Source organism: Zophobas morio, unplaced genomic scaffold (genome assembly GCF_036711695.1).
Source record: "Zophobas morio isolate AGI-343-1 ecotype UQ-CSIRO unplaced genomic scaffold, CSIRO_AGI_Zmor_V1 ptg000011l, whole genome shotgun sequence".
NCBI lineage: Eukaryota > Metazoa > Arthropoda > Insecta > Coleoptera > Tenebrionidae > Zophobas > Zophobas morio.
In genome coordinates this window covers 3,928,757-3,945,754 of record NW_026972116.1, presented here as the reverse complement: position 1 = coordinate 3,945,754, position 16,998 = coordinate 3,928,757, and the positions used below count along the sequence as shown (strand labels likewise).

Genomic DNA, 16,998 nt, shown 5'->3' with positions numbered 1-16,998 from the left:
GAACATATTTAAATGTAATAAACTCAAAGTAACGGCAAAGGGATCAGGATCTGATCAAAAATTGGTTCGGTTCAGAAACTTCTAAAGCTCATTTAAATTATCCGTATCGTGAACTCTGAGAACCGGACTCGAAAACGGATGGACATTGGAGATTATTTTTCATAAAAAATATTCGATAATTTACCGGAAGAACTCTCTCGCCGAGTTAAAAACTTACACAAGGTGGAGAGTACCGCTCGAATACAAGAGCATACATGGACAAAAATGCATAAATTAAACACTTTACACAGCCGAAGTCAAGAAAGAACAACAGGGTAGCGAGACCGAGAGAAAGTCAAGCATGACTGAAACTAGACTAGTCCAGCTTTCTTCGGATTTCAGCGATCTTTGCAAGTCCAGCTTTCTTCAAAATTCAGCAGAAATTCGGGCAAAAATTCAAGTTGGAAGAATTCGGTGATTCACAACAGCAACACGACCGGTAGCACCTCAGATTTTGTCAGAATGTGGGTTCCGATGTTTCCGCCTCATATAGGGATTTTAGCCCATTTGTTTTGTTTTTAGTGTCATTTCAATGGTGATAACTGGTCCATTAATGCCATCCCGCGCTTGACTTGATTAAGAAGTACTTGCGATTTAGACCGCATTTGGTGGTTTTAAAAGGGTCACGAAATTTTAGTGCATGTGAATCCGCCGAATTTACGCAAGTTCTTGGCGGTTAAGCTCGTAAACTGCTCTAATTTATAGTACTTCTAGGATGCATTATCTTTCTCGTTGCATCAACTCGACTCATCGTGAAAACGTTTTTTGCCCGTCTTATAAATTTTCGAATTTTGATCTTACGTTCGGGGGTTTAATGAATGCGATTACCTGTTGGGGTAGTACTATATGTAAACTTGAAACATACGTGTTCAATTAATGTTTGCAGGTGTTAAAATTAAATAATCTGTCTATTCTTGGTCCTTTTAGGGTGATGAATAATTAAAGCACACTTGAATAACAAAAAACTATACATATATTTACAAAAAATAAGTTAGTAGTTACGACAAAAAAAAATACATATATATGTTATCCTCCTTGTTCTTCTATCTCGATTGCTTCATTATTGTCTTTGGGTAGTTCAGTGTTCAATGTTTCTGGTAACCAAAATGCTAAAACACCACTTGTAACTGCCGTCGCAAAAAATATTATCAAAGGCAATGATTTGAATATTCTTTCCTACAACAGAATTCATAATGGCGTTTGTACAATCATCACATTTCTAGACTCACCAGTAGTGGAATTTGTGGAGCAATCATACTTCCGATTCTTCCAAACATAGAACAGATAGCAAAAATTGAATGCCTTGAGTTGGTTGGAAACAATTCGGCAGTGTAGATGTACAGTATGGTATAAGATACAGTTATAAAAAATTTTCCTTTTAAAAAAATTACCAAACTTAACCACTTCGCTAGAAAAGAGAAATAGTTTTCTGCATAATTTACAGAAAATAATATTTAGTACTTACATTCGTCTACGAAGTTTACTAAAACGCACCAAACTCCTCCAGTAATCAAACTTAAGCCTAAGGTTTTTCGACGGCCAAAACGATCAATTATACTTTGTGTTATAAAATAAGCGGGAACCTCTACTAAAGAGGTACATATAAAATTTGCATAAACATTTTCAGATAAAGTCACTGACTGTATTGTTAGACCGTAATAGGGAAAAGTGCAGCATATCCAAGTAAAAGAGCAATGGATAATTCTAATAACTATTTTTTTCGATTTAAAAACTTCTTTAAGTGGAAAGGAAAGTTTTCGATCATTTTGATGTTGACTGAATTCTGTTGTTAAAATATCTTTGTCAAACTCCACTCCTGCATTCATCTTAGACATTGTATTTAATACCTTGTGTGCATGTTTTGCTCTTTTTTTTAGAATGAGCCATCTTACAGATTCTGGGATATACCATAAAGAAAACAGTATTAAAACTCCAGGGGCGTATATAACACGAAGAAAAATCCTCCATGATGATGTTATCCAGGCTGCTGTGGCCAGAATTACTTGTCCCAGTGCAAAAGCAAGAGAGATTATAGTATTAGCAGTGCTACGTCTTGTTTTATCGACAATTTCTAAAGCTAATATTTTGTTAATTTAAAATAACATATATTAATTATTGTCACCTACCTAAAATAAAGGCCCCACTATAAAGACCTGAACCTAAAGCAGTATCTAAAAATTCCAAAATTATGTAGACAATGTATTCAGGTGAATATGATCTCATAAGGCCTACGGTTGTACTAAATACCAAACTAGCTATTATCATACGTTTCCTGCCAAAACTAAAAAGTTTAAACATAAGAGGAATAATATGGCTTAATAGTCAGATACCTACTGATCTGACAGAAATCCAACAAAGGGAAGGCAAAACAGTTCCCCTATAGCACTCACAGTACCAGCTAGTGTTAATTTCCATAAATTTTCGTCGCAAGTAATGTTAAACTAAAATGGAAACTTTTTTCATACTGAAAATTTTAAATCTGTAGGTACACATACATCTTGCACTATAGTCGTTTGCTTCTTTTCGAACACATAAGCGTGACAAGTGTAAGTTTCATTTTTATAAAAATCTGTGCAAGTATTATTGTACATCGGCATATAAAGCAGACACCGACTGGGTACGTTGTTTTTGTAAGGAACCGCGTTTTTTAGCCATGTTGGATTATAAAGTTCAGAATCATTTCGACAGTTTTGAATTTTGCATCTATAAGAATAAATTCTAATTACTCCTACTATAATTAAAACAACAACCTTTAAATATATAGTCCACAAACAATATCATAAAATAATAAAAGTGTTTATACCTGTATTTTGTATCACGTGCAACAAAAATATAACTCATTTGAAAAACGCTAAAAACTACAACACAGCATAAAGGGATATATGCTCGGATTTGAAATTGTCCCCATTTTCCTATTATGTTTAAGAGTTTTTCAAATTCCACTTTTTCCATACTGTTGTGTATAACTTAAAAAAATAATTAAAACAACACTGGCGATACAAAAATCGTCAATAGAAGCTACCTACTAAATAATCATGTATTTAAATTAGCACACATGCGAAACACTTGGCACGTTAATTATAACACAAAGGTTGCTGGCTCAACTTTAGTTTGTTGTCATTATGTCGACACTGCAAGAACTGCACTGTTAATACGTTAAAGTGAATATTATAGCTTTCTGTTTTTCACGGCACTGCATTTTTTTTTCTAAAAACGAAAGCCTGTTAATTAATGACTGCAGCTTGTGTTCAGTTTTTGGAATTGGGAACTTCTTAATCAACTACGTAAAAGTTAAAGTTTCACTGCAATTTTAGCGACTTCTACAGCTGAAGAATTTCTACCGTACGCTAGATGGCACAGTATGTTACTTTATATGCTTTATCTAATAAAGTAAAAGTCTTATTTCACGTGATGCTTGTAATTCGCTAATACAAATTGTATCATAATTCACAGAGCACTAGTAACGCATAACAAGAAACAGGGTCATGCCTCACATATTTTGTAAATTTGTGAAATCTAAAAACAGAAATTGATTTAATGAAGTTGTGGGATAATAGAGTGGTGAAAACTGGTTTGATGGGAAATGTGAATGATATAATAGCTATTTATACAGGGTGAGTATTATAATAACGGGACCCTGACCAAATTTCATTCCAACACAAAATACATATGTCATATGTAACTCTTTTTATATTTTATTTTTCTTAAATGTACATGGATAGCAATGCCTAGTAGTTAATTTTGGCTTTCGCAATCATTCTATTTGTCAATTTTGAGCTCCGATAAGTTTTTAGTCTTCGCGATAAGATGAGGGTTAAATACACGAACGATGAAAAGGTTGCTATGATTTTAATTTTTGGAGAATGCGGAAAAAATGCTGTTGCAGCAGCAAATCTCTACGAAAGAAGATATCCTGATAGGCGACATCCATCCGACCAAATCTTTAGATGTTTAGAAAAAATATTAAGATAAAATTGGCCGAAAGAAACAAGAAATAGTGGACTTACCGCTGCTGGTGTCAAAAATTAAATTCGTGTAACTGAAATCATAGCCCGCATGTGAGTCAAAGATTTATAGCACGACAGGTAGGAATATCTCAATCTTCCGTTTAAAAAATTTTGAGAGCGAATAAGTTCCACACCTACCATGTGACATTAGTACAAGATCTAAAAGAAGAAGACTTTACCAGAAAAATACAATTTTGCAATTTTTTGCAACATCAACTAGAGTTGGACGACAATTTTTTATTCAAGCGATGAAGCAAGATTTGGCAATAACGGGATTGTTAATCGGCACAACTGTCACTATTGCTCCCAAAATAACTCACACTGGATCAGAACAGCTCATTTTCAAAATGTTTATTCCATAAATGTGTGGACTGGTATTATTGCGGTTACGTAATTGCCCCATACTTTTTCGAAGGCAACTTAACAGGACACAGGTATCGACAATTTTTGAAAAATGATTTCCCGGGGTTATTAGAAAATGTTCCTCTCAACCTATGACAAGAGTTTTAACGGGACGGGGCACCACCTCATTATCACAGGGTCGTTAGGGACTATCTTAATGAGACGTTTGCAAATAAGTGGATTGGCAGAGGCAGTGTGAATGCATGGCCCCCTCGTAGTCCCAACTTAAGACCTTTAGATTTCTTCCTCTGGGGGGTTGTAAAAGAAAAAGTTTACGAAAGTCCTATTCGTAATTGTGAAGATTTAAGAACCAGAATTCGAAATGCATGTGCTGCAATAACTCCTGAAACACTTGCCCGAGTCCGGTTGTCTTGCTTAAATCGCATCGACATGTGTGTTGCGCAGGAAGGGAGGTATTTTGAACAGTACTTACGCTAGTTAAATTTATTTAATTGTTCAATTTATTTATTACATTTCTTTGAATTAATATGTTGGTGTTTTTTTAATATTTCATTTGTGAAATTTTGATTGACGTCTTTCAGAAATAAACAAAACTAGTAAGGAGAGTACCTACGTTGATCCTAAAAACGTGTGTGTTTATTTTGGAATCTAGCGATAACTGATAGATGTATGTTGTGTTGCCTTGAAAATTGGTCAGGGTCCCGTTATTATAATACACACCCTGTATATCAAGTGGCAAAATGAACGCTTTTTTGGCAGTAAACGTTAAGTTCCTCACACGAGCGTAGCAATTTTGAACAACTAAATGTAAATATGAATAAATTATAATTTTGGTCGAGCGATAATTTTCAATCAAAAGTTAAGTGGCTGAAAATATTTAGTTGGTTACTAGCATTTATATAATAAACAAGAAAAACCATCGTGCAATTTAGTAATAATTATTAAAGTTGGTGCCTGTTTATCTCTGCGGTGAACAAAAATGTGTGATTCTGATGAAGACGACATTCTACTTAACATTGAAGGGACCACACAAGAAGCTGTGTCGCAGTTAATCCCCTAAAAATCTCGGTCCGCATACAAGACAACATACCACCGTTTCGAAGACTGGACCCACAAATAAAAAGTAGAATGCATTGATGAGAAAGTAATAAATTTAATGTTGGCTTACTTTCTTGAAACGTCCAAGACTGTAAAGCCTTCAACGTTGTGGAGTGTATATTCAATGTTAAGAACAATTATTTCAGTCAACAAAAACCTTAATTTAAGTAAGTGTACAAATTTAATTGCATTTTTGAAACTACAAAGTGAAGAATAGGGCGCAAAAAAATTCAAAACCTTCACCAAGCAAGATATTGAAAATTTTCCGATGACGAGGGCCGCAATAATAAGAATGACGGGGGCCTGCCGCAGACAAGAACTGCTTAATTTGCGCATAGATAATTTTTTAAAAATCACCTTGCCCATCACTAAAATAAAAGTGGCGCGTGAGTTCACAATAACAGAAGAAAATTTCAAAAATTTAAACTTGGTGAATATTGTTTGCAAATATGCAGTACTGCGTCCATCTCATACTTCGCATTAGACATTTTTTATAAAAAGGCAAAATGTACTGTTTGTACTGTTCAACCGGTGGGCTTCCAAGTAAGATTTAAAATTTTTTGGAATTACCAAATACAGAACAATATATTGGTCTCTGCTTCCGACGTCCTTCAGATTCTTTAATGGCCGACGGGGGGGGGGGGGGGGGATATGTGGGTTATAAAAAGTCATGATGCCTAGAAATCATCAAACGTTGCTAAGGGATACGTGGACGATTGTTTGGAGAACAAAAAGAAAATATGTTACTTGATTATGGGTGAAGGAGACACCGAAAACTGTCAGGTTGCAAAAAAACTTAAATTTAATGAAGCTAATACTAATGATTGGTATTTGTCAACTCAGTCAAATATTCATATATCAGATGAAATGTGTGTATTTTCTGCTAATGGTGTTTGTTTTTCTAATTTAATAAATTGTACGTTTTACTTTAATTATAAATACAATTTTTATAAAACTTTCAATTATTACTTTTCATATTGACACTAGTTGCAAAATGTAAATCCATTTTAGCGCTAGTGCTAAAATAGCATCGTTTTGACACTCAATATGATGACAAAATGTCGTCATAGTGATTCAAAATTCCAAAAAAAAAAAAAATAGATTCACAATACCTATGTGTTGATATTATTATAGATGATTGCTAATGGAATACTTAAACGTGTTTAGTCGTTGTGATAAAACTTACGATATTCACAATAATATAAGATATGAGGGTTTAAGACGTTTTGAGTTTGCGATTTGTATAATAATTTTACTTTCCCAGCCAAAGAAGTAATTTTGGAAGAAAATATTTAGTTATAAATATGTATACAACTACATACATACATAGGCGGTTCTGGCATGGGCATGATTTAAGTTTCATATAAAAATTCTGTGACACTGGGGACAGTTTAGTGCTACGTTTCAGACTGGGGAGTAAAATACTCCATAAGTATTTTTGTCCCCAGAACCGTAGCCAAGTAAAGATCTATTTATCAAAGAACAACATTTTTTGAAAATGGTTTTGCACGTATACTCACAATGAGTGGTGGCATTAAATTATAATTATAATGACAGTTATAACTTGGCGTAACTTCCTTCCTTATTCAAGTTAAAATTAGAAGTACTACAAAATAATTTTTCTACCGCGCACGTTTTTTGATTTTCTAATAGAGCTATTAATAAAATACAGTTAACTATTTAAGTACCTATAGTCCAGTCATTTTAGGATAAAAAAGATCAATATCTAGTCTAGTCACCTTTGTCTGTGATAATATGATCTCAATAATAAACCATTAATCATTAGTTCATGTTTGTTTTTATTTATTTATTTCAATCTCGGAATGAGAGATTATAAGCTGAATTTTTGTATATACCTTAATTTTGGCGTTTTAAAAGTTGTGTCAAAAGTCTCATAAAATCTCGTGTCTGCGTCGTAAGTTATTCAAGGTCAAAGATGAAGAAAAACAGTTTTTTACGATTATCTCGGTTTCTATTGCTCCAGTGATGTTAACATCTATTATCATAATTGTAGAGCACAAAATTTGGGACAAATTTTATTTGAAATATTTTTTCATGCGCTCAATCGTTTTTGAGATAGAGGGCAGTGAGCGCGCAGCGCTCATCCACACGTACTGTAATGCAATCAACCGTGAATATCTATGAATACTACCTTGAATTTTGAAAAATTTGTATTATTTATCAATTAATACATTGTATTTAAACATTTTACATATTTTCAACATATTCATTGAATAATACTTACCTACTTTGTGTAATTAAAAACGCATTTAATGAAATATTTATTGTATATATCTCAATTTATTTATATCTTTAAAATGTGTAAGGTTTTAAGTACTTATTTTTCTATCATGATTATAACTGGAAGGTCTGGAAACAACGATTCAGGGCACCGAAGATGATGACGATGAAACAGAAATTCCCGAACGTCCAGAAGATAACGGTGAAGAAGAAGAAAATTAATACTTTTGTTCTTTAAATTATTAAAGATTTCTAGATTTTCACTGCAATTCAATTTCAATCGTAAGAAATGCACAGATACTGAACAAAGATAAAATTAAACTACATTAACTCGTTTTACTTCCTTAAATTTTTATTTTGAAAAAATTAATATAACTTTTAGATATATAATAATACAACAAGTATAATATATTATCTAATATATAAAAACTTACACATTTGAAAGATAAAGTACTTAGTTATTTTTCTACTTAAAATCTACTTTCAATAAATTAAGATATACATACAATAAGTATTTCATTTAAAGAATTTTTAATTCTACAAAATAGGTAAGTATCATTATCATTAAATGAATGTATTGAAAATATGTAAAATGTTATTAAATGCAATGTATTAACTGATAAATAATACAAATTATTATTCAAAATTAAAGGTAGTATTCACAGATATTCACGGTTGATTGCATTACAGTACGTATGGATGAGCGCTGCGCGCTCACGCATGAAAACGCATGAAAAAATGTTTCAAATAAAATTTGTGCCAAATTTTGTGCTCTACAATTACGGTAATAGATGTTAACATCATTGGAGCAATAGAAACCGAGATAATCGCAAAAAACTGTTTTTCTTCACCTTTGACCTTGAATAACTTACGACGCAGACACGAGATTTTATGAGACTTTTGAGACAACTTTTAGAACGCTAAAATGAAGGTATATACGAAAATTCAGCTTATTATCTCTCATTCCGAGGTTGATCGCTAATTTGACTGGACTACTACAACATATTAAAACAAAGTCTAATAGGGAGCTTACGACAAATGTAGAGATACGTTCTTCACGCTAACCTTTAATAAAGCTATTAGTTTATTTAGTATTACGATAATAAATCCTGCGAGTTATTCTTTTCTCTAAAAAATTAAAATTATTATTTAAAAATAGCAAAATTCATTACATTAGGATTGCTTAAATATTAGTGCAAAAATTGTGTAGTCGTCATACTGGTCCAAAATGTAAAGTCTAGTCGTCTTCATATTATAGTATTTACTTGATGATGACTTGTATAAAGAGCTATGCTATATGATGAGTCGAAATATGTGTGTCTAGTGTTTTTAATAAAAAAAAAAAAACGTTTTTAGAAGTTCATTTCGACAGAAAGTCATCTCTATTCCAAAGTGAGCTGATACAACATTCGCTTACTTGTGAATTTTAGGGTAAAATTGCCGAGAAAGTGTTGTGGACACTCGGTCCGCTTTACATAAGGTGAACAGTACACCCAATTGTAATAAGGTTATTTAACAGACTGGTAGAACGTCTTCTAGAGTGTAAGTATAGCACGCTTTCCTTCTTTCGTTGATAAAAACTGTTTGTGCAAGACAATATACACTGCCCGCAGATACACTATTATTTCCATAAAGCACAAATCAAGATTTAAGATTTAAGATTTATTTATTTACTCAGCAGACCGAAGTCCAATTACAGGATAACAAAATACAAAACAACAAACTTGTATCTACTTAAAAAGAATACCGAAAAACGTTAAAACATATTAAAATAGTCTTTACATAGCCTTCTAAATGCGCTAAGCTGAAAACGAAATATATCTATGTCTTTGTTAAATCTACATAATTTGTTATAACTAACACACATATTGTACATTGGCGAATATACTACACAACAATAGTTTAACTTGTTTACGATGTAAGCATTATAAAGTATTTTCAAACATTCAATATCTTTAAAACTAGTGGTGTTCCTTTTTATAAAGCCTAACATGGTATACGCGTCTTTACAGATTTTATTAATATGAGGAACGAATGACAGGGAACTATCTAAAGTTACGCCAAGATCCTGAATTTGTTCACATTTGTTTAGTAACGTATTGTCTAGGTAATATTGAAAATTAATTTCATGAGTTTTACGAGAAAAGGTCATTACTTTACATTTATTTATGTTAATCTTAATTTTATTAGTTCTACAATACATCACAAAATTATTAATATCCTCTTGAAGCGCTAAAGAATCGAGGTGGTCTTTAATTATTCTTACAATCTTTAGGTCATCCGCGTACAAAAATACTTGGCTGGTGAAGGCTTTCGTAATATCATTGATAAAAATATTGAACAAAATAGGCCCAAGATTTGACCCTTGTGTTACTCCGCTAGTAGAAGAATACACCCTAGATTGATAGCCATTGTGTTCCACATACTGAGATCTTTCACTCAATATTGATTGAAAAAGAGATATCAAGCTGTTACATAAACCAACTTTTGAAAGCTTATTTATTAATATATTATGATCAACAATGTCAAAGGCCTTAGAGAGATCAGTGTAAATAACATCTACCTGATGACGTTTATCTAGAGCATTGGAAACTAATTGGACAAATTCACTTAAATTAGTAGTAGTAGATTTCCCTTTGATAAAACCATGCTGCCTGTGTGTAATTTGGGATGTTACGTGGCTATACAAAATATTAGTTAAGATGCTGTCAAAAATTTTTGCAAAATTGCTAATGACAGATACTGGGCGATAGTTAGTGACATCTGACTTACTGCCCGACTTGAAAATTGGGATTACTTTAGCGATTTTCCATAATTTGGGAAAGGTACTGGTCTGAACAATTAAATTGTACAAATAGCAAAGAGGTTCGCAAAAACAATTAATACAATCCTTAACAAGGAATGCCGGTATTTTATCCGGTCCCGAAGTAAAATTAGACTTTAACTTTTTCACAGCCTTCTTGATGTCAACCATAGATATATGAAATGTATGGAGCACATTTTGCATATCACAGTCAGATGTATCACAGTTTAGGTTATCCACAATGCCACAGCCATTATTATCACAGACAGAATCAAAAGTATCACAGATGGGATGACATGTCTTCGACGAATAGACACTGCTAAATAGATCTGCAAATCCTTCGACAATGCTATATGGCGAAGACAATTCTTCAGCATCAAGAGTCATTTTGCCTGGAATTCTGGTTACATTTTTTTTTGTGTCAATAAATGACCAAAGCTTGTGCGGATCGTTGCGAAGACGAAACTGTGCGTCACTCACAAATTTATCGTAATCTTTTTTGATATTAGACTTGATTTCTTTACGAATTTGAATAACCATATCGGAATAATATTGTAATTTAGTTTTTTTGTAAAGTTTCCTATATCGATTTTTCATTTCGATTAATTTAATCAGTTGCAGAGTATACCATTTTGGATAGGTGCGGTTTTTAATGGGTTTACAGGGCACAAAAGAGTCAACACACTTCATCAGATCATTATAGAAAAAATCCGTAGCTTCATCGACGTTCGATATTTTATAAAGATCTTCCCATGATTTAAAGGCTAATTCTGTATATAACGTAGTAAGATCACATTTTTTGTAGTTGTAATAGTATTTCGAATGTTGAGTGACAAAAGGTATATTACGCTCAAAATTAGACAGACGTACTAGCAACTCCAGAGATGGGTGATGGTCGTCTTCTTTAACAAGAGGATCAAGTTGTCGAGTGATTTCGAAAACTATATCTTCTGAACAGAGTACCAGATCTAAATATCTACCATTCTTATTGGGTATGTTGTTTATTTGATTCATTGCATTGAATGCCATAAATGTATGTAACGCATTCACTGTTCCTTTACTGCCTAAGATATTTTGTTCGTAATTATATTCGGGAATATTAAAATCTCCCGCAAAAATAGTTCTTTTAGTGAGATCCGTGGTTAATTCAATATATTCGAATATGGCTTCATACACATAAGATGGTTTAGCAGGTGGGATATAAACTGCAATAATATTGACGTAATTTCCCTGATTTCCTAGCTTGACCCCAACAAGATCCACAGCATCATCTGGACTGCGCAATTTCATATCACTCGAAGAAAAACCATTTTTTACGGCGACAAGAACTCCTCTACCTCTATTGCCTCCGTTACGTTGATATACCTCATAACACTCGTCAAAGTATTCTGCAGGTCTGATATCTTCCCGAAGCCAAGTTTCGGATAAAATTATGACGTCACTTTCCGAATTTAGTGCATTCAAGTAAAAAGTATTGGTTTTGGTGTTTAAACCTCTAACGTTTTGAAGTGTGACTGACAATTCTATTTGACTTAGTGACTGCTGGGTTGATGTACGTTTTTTTTAACAATTTTAGGTACCCCGTCTGTATATTTAAGGATGATATCCTCTTCTCCGTTCGTTTTCCGAGTTCTAAATTCTTTGCGAACATTATAAGCGTGATTGCGTTGTTTAATCGTAAGATCTCGGTTCAAATATATGTTGTATTCAACCCTATAAGATCTGAGTATTTGTAATACTTGACCGGGTGACGCAAATTGCAATTTAATAGGACGAGGACGATTTTCACTAGCTTTACCTAATCTGTTACATTTAATAAATGTGGTGTCAGGCATATTTTTCCTTAGTATATTAAGACATCTTGTTTGATCATCATTGACCCGTTCATTGATCGATGATTCCTTGGACTCCGGTAAGTTGTAGACAATGATGTTTGCTGCTTTTTGTTGACGTTCTACTATCTCATTGATAATGTCGTCTTCAGATAACGATGGATTGGTTATCGGAGGTGCTGGCACCGATTTTTCTCTTTTTATACTTGCAATTTCGTGCGATATATGTTCAATTTGATCTTTTAATGATTTTATGATGTTGACCACATCACAATTTTCACAATAAAAACTAATTTTTCGTTGTTTAGCACGTAAACACGATACTTCCGTTCTGGATAAACCAGCACAATCAGGATGTACGAGTAGTCCACAGATATCACACTTAATACCGTCAGGACACAATTCATTACACTTAGCGCATTTTTTATTCATTTTTACACAGTTTTTTAACGAATTTACAGACAGCGAATTGAGCGATATATTGTAGGCGGCGCTCTATGATGTGTAATCAAGCTCAAGAGTCACGAAAAAAATATCGAAACTTAGTAACGTATGATTAAACTTACAATATCTTAAGGTCTGTTTCAAGTCTTTATTATGTAAGACAAAAAGGTAACTGCTTACTTAAACAATTTATTTTGAAAGATAATTCGTGTGGAAACTGCGCAACTCTTCAGATGCAGTAATGTTGAATGTTCTTACTTTAATGATCAAGCGATAAACAAAGCAAACCAACTTTAATTAATTATTTGTGTCTGAAATGCATCTACTGTGAAAAGACCTCCGAAGAGTATCTGTCGTAATTAAAACGAGCTTTTGGAGAAAGCGCTGGTTCCGTTGCTATAGCAAGTTTATTCAATATAAACTAAACCTCCGTGACGTGTGTCAGTGAAAATTTTACAGTATGGAATTTTGCAAGAGTCCATATTAAGCGAAGACATCTGCGGGATTTAAAGCTTTTCGAAGATGGATTGCGGGAATTCGGAAGGCGGCCACATAGCCGTCCTCAAAACCTCGGACTTTTACCGTACTTGCAAACTACCGAAAAGATTTGAATATCCTTCTTGGTTTTATGGATATGGGATTCAGCGGAGGCCGCCGGAACATCCTTTTTATAGGACCACTTCTAGCGATTACGGGAGGTAAATAAATAAGGAAAAAAGGTCGACGCGAATTCCACATTTATTTTTAATTTGCAGATACCCACCCACTATACATACCGTACCTACGTCGTTTTTCCCTAATAATCAAGAGTTCAGTAAAGCTCTGGCTAAGACTGGAATGTACAGAAATTATTCGCTCAATACCGGCCTAGATCCCACGCCCTACTGAATGACCCTCGGAACTCATCTCCCAAATTTGTTAATGTTGTATTTATTAAACATGATATGCATTTTACTTAAGAATTACGAATGCCAAAGTGGATGAAGGCAGCTAAATTAAGAGAAGCCTTGTTGTGTTCATACATATTTCGTTATTGTTTTTGTTATGTTTGCTTGAAAATTTGAGACTGGTGTAATGTAACACATTGTTGGTAATAATATTTTATAATAAATTTTTGGTCAGCATTGTTTTAGTTTCTTAGATTTAGCGGTCATTAAAGATTCATTAAAGATAGGGTGATCTTATATACAGTGTGACTTAATACACTACAAAAAAATACAAAAGTATTTGCCCAGGTAAACAATGTAGTAGTTTGTTTAAAAAAAATATCTAGACTTAAATGACAGTTGATATAGCTAAAATTGAAAAATTCATTTGACGTAAACCAGGATGTTACAATAATAATTATTTATATCTGTTTACTTTTATTTTAAATAAGCACATCAGCTGCTAAGACTATTAGTGCAATGTTCACAAAATGAAACTATTGATCGATTTAGAAAAAAAAGAAAAATAACAACATTCATATTGCCAATAACATCATCTGCAAAAAACTCTTCATACTTAAGTTTTCATATAATGAAAAGCCTGAAGTTCAGAGTTTTATTTCCAGTTTACCAGGCATTCATGTAACGTAACGAGTTTTCACTTTAATGATTCGCATTAGTCTGTTTTGAAAGAACTAAGTTAGTTAGCATTTTAAAAATTCCTGTGTATTTTACTGAAAAGTTATATATGAGATTTGAAATTTCAGTGCGTTTTTAAACATTTATTGTTGTTAATTTTTCTGGTACTTAACAACTTAACCAATAATGGGCCAAAATTAACATAATTTAAAAATAGTTACTTGTGTATCAAGGCCATAAAGAACTTTTTCGGCCGATATGAAGTTTGAGGCCGAGGCGTAGCCGGGGCCTACAAGTCAGATGAGGTCGAAAAAGTTCTCTTTGGTCGAGGTATACACAACGATTTTTAGGCAACCATACATAAAAATAATAGGTTATGTAAGTGGTTAGAAAATCTTTTTTCGTTCTTGCAAAAAAACTCTTGCAAATTTAATAAAAACTAGAGTAGGGGAACGCGGGGCAAAAAGGTCATAGCGGGCAAAGCGAACAGTTGCTTAATTAAAGATATCTTCTTGAAAAAAATATTTTTTTAAATTACTAATAGATGATTTTTTGTCGCTAGATGTCGCTAACAAAAATTTTTAAATGTTGCACACAGTGTTCTGTTGTTAATGTGCGTGTGCCTGTTGGTGGTCTCAAAACGGTAAGTTTTTGTGTACTTTGTGTAAGCTTCAGCTAAGATGATATTGTATATTTATGATATTTCATTATCTCATATTATAGCCCTGACATTATTTTACTGATATATTGTAAAATTTAACTGTATACGTTCATGTTTCAAGGAATATAATCTGAAATATCTTTGAAGTACATTTGGGGGCAAACTGGACCATCGTGTTATGGGGCAAACTGAACCAGTTGTCCGCTTTGCGGGAAGACGATGCTGCATACATTTATTGTAGTTCCCTGTTTAGCGACTCAAAGGCTAAAGAAAAATGGGTCCAGTGCACAAAATGTAAAAATTGGGCTCATGATTGCTTAGGGTTTAACAAAAAAATGAAAAATTTTATTTGTGATATTTGTGCCTAAAAGCCTATCAATTGCTTATATTTTTTGTTTGTAATTTATAGAGGATATGTTATTGAGTTTTTATTGAATTTTTAAATAAAGTTTTTTATATTTTTTCAAAATTTATTGTATTTTGTACTTATTTTTATGATTTTCTATTAATATGTCCACTTTACCCAATCAGGCGGACCACTTTACCCACCCTATAGGGGTAAAGTGGACCAAATGCACGGTTAGAGTAAATTGTAAATAAGTAAAAAAATATTTAACAATTGACGTTTTTAGTTCTTTATAGTTATAGCTGAATGTTTGATGGATCAACAAAAAGCGAATCATTGATATAGTGGATATAAAAGTTTATTTGCCCATTTTTCCATATCTATGTTCATATTACCCCGCCTTCCCCTATTACCTTGCTTTTCTATTAAAAAAAAAATTGCTTCATAATGATATTCAGTAAAGGTGGAGTTCAAAGAACGGCGCTTTTGATTTTCTAATTAAAAAAAAATTATAGTCAAAAAAATAAAGTCCAGGATGGAAAAGTAAGTGTTTAACATCTGAGTAAAAAAAAATGAAAAGTCGGTCTAAAAAAGTGACAAATGAGTTCAAAAATGTAATTTTGGCATTTCAGTACAAAAAAGTGAGACTTCATGGACGTGAGTGGTGACTAGATTTGTAATGGTCGGCTAAATACACATTTTTTTAAGTATTGTAACTATTTATGTTACAAGTGCTGAAAAGAAGGGAAACTACAGTATAAGAAACGTGAATACGGGGCGAGACCGAGGGTCGAGCTTTATATGAAAGCGAGTTATTCTGTCATTTTTGTCAAAAGTTACATATATTTTTGGTGGCGTCTTTTATTAAAGTATTTTTTTATGTAAAAGAGAATAAAGTAAGTAAAGTTGGTATTCATTTCCTCACTAAACATCAAACGTGAAATGCATGATGTGTCATTTGCAAAAAAAAAACTTTAGTATAATCATTCACTTTTATAAATAGTTAATTTGACCAGAAAGTATTATCCTTCAAATCGGAATTAATTTTTACAAGGCATATTTATTTAAAATTTGAAAAGTTATTGTAAACTCGTGAGTCATTTGCGCTAATACATTCAAATTTAATTTTGGTTTAAAAAAAATCCTCCAATGTCAGACAGAATTTCCCTCGCTGCTGAAGTATAGTTTAGCAAATCCAGCTTCTTCGAAAAATGATAAAAATTTGATTTAACGAAATTTGATCTATTTTTGATAACCTTTACAATCAAAATAAAATTGGTCGAAGATTACTTCCATAGAACTCTCGTCCGTGAAGTATGGTACAAGTAATTCGGTTTCTTTGAAAAATGAAATAAAAACGAATGGTTTAAACAACATTGCTGCAGTCCCTTAACCGCGAAACTTCAAATTTCCAGGGAGCGCAGTCGCACTAGTACCGACAGTGTGACATATACATATTTGTAGCAATCTAGCAATTAATCAATGGGAATAAAAGTATTATCAGTACATGCTTTTTTTCGATTGACTGTATTTATACATCGAAACAATGCGACGATTAAGCACGTAACAAATAAGCAATGATTTTGCCTTCTCAAAGCA

The 16,998-nt window shown here is 32.8% G+C and overlaps 2 protein-coding genes across 3 annotated transcripts; one reads left to right on the top strand and one right to left on the bottom strand.

Moving 5' to 3' along the window:
* Positions 1 to 994: 994 nt before the first annotated feature.
* On the bottom strand, positions 995 to 3,267 carry LOC135127420 (organic cation transporter protein-like). 2 transcript variants are annotated; one of them, XM_064053858.1, is made up of 8 exons: positions 3,062 to 3,267; positions 2,843 to 3,005; positions 2,535 to 2,742; positions 2,374 to 2,480; positions 2,166 to 2,320; positions 1,505 to 2,116; positions 1,269 to 1,447; positions 995 to 1,215 (listed from the first exon to the last, which is right to left on the bottom strand). In XM_064053858.1, exons 2-8 carry the CDS (start codon positions 2,989 to 2,991, stop codon positions 1,066 to 1,068), a joined length of 1,560 nt encoding a protein of 519 aa, XP_063909928.1. In that variant the 5' UTR covers positions 2,992 to 3,005; positions 3,062 to 3,267; the 3' UTR covers positions 995 to 1,065. The 2 variants fall into 2 exon arrangements, with proteins under 2 accessions (XP_063909928.1, XP_063909929.1); XM_064053859.1 differs by having other exon boundaries at positions 3,066 to 3,267.
* Positions 3,268 to 13,233: 9,966 nt separating this feature from the next.
* On the top strand, positions 13,234 to 13,951 carry LOC135127419 (piercer of microtubule wall 1 protein). Its single transcript, XM_064053856.1, has 2 exons — positions 13,234 to 13,525; positions 13,583 to 13,951. Exons 1-2 carry the CDS (start codon positions 13,350 to 13,352, stop codon positions 13,713 to 13,715), a joined length of 309 nt encoding a protein of 102 aa, XP_063909926.1. The 5' UTR covers positions 13,234 to 13,349; the 3' UTR covers positions 13,716 to 13,951.
* The last annotated feature ends 3,047 nt before the right edge of the window (positions 13,952 to 16,998 follow it).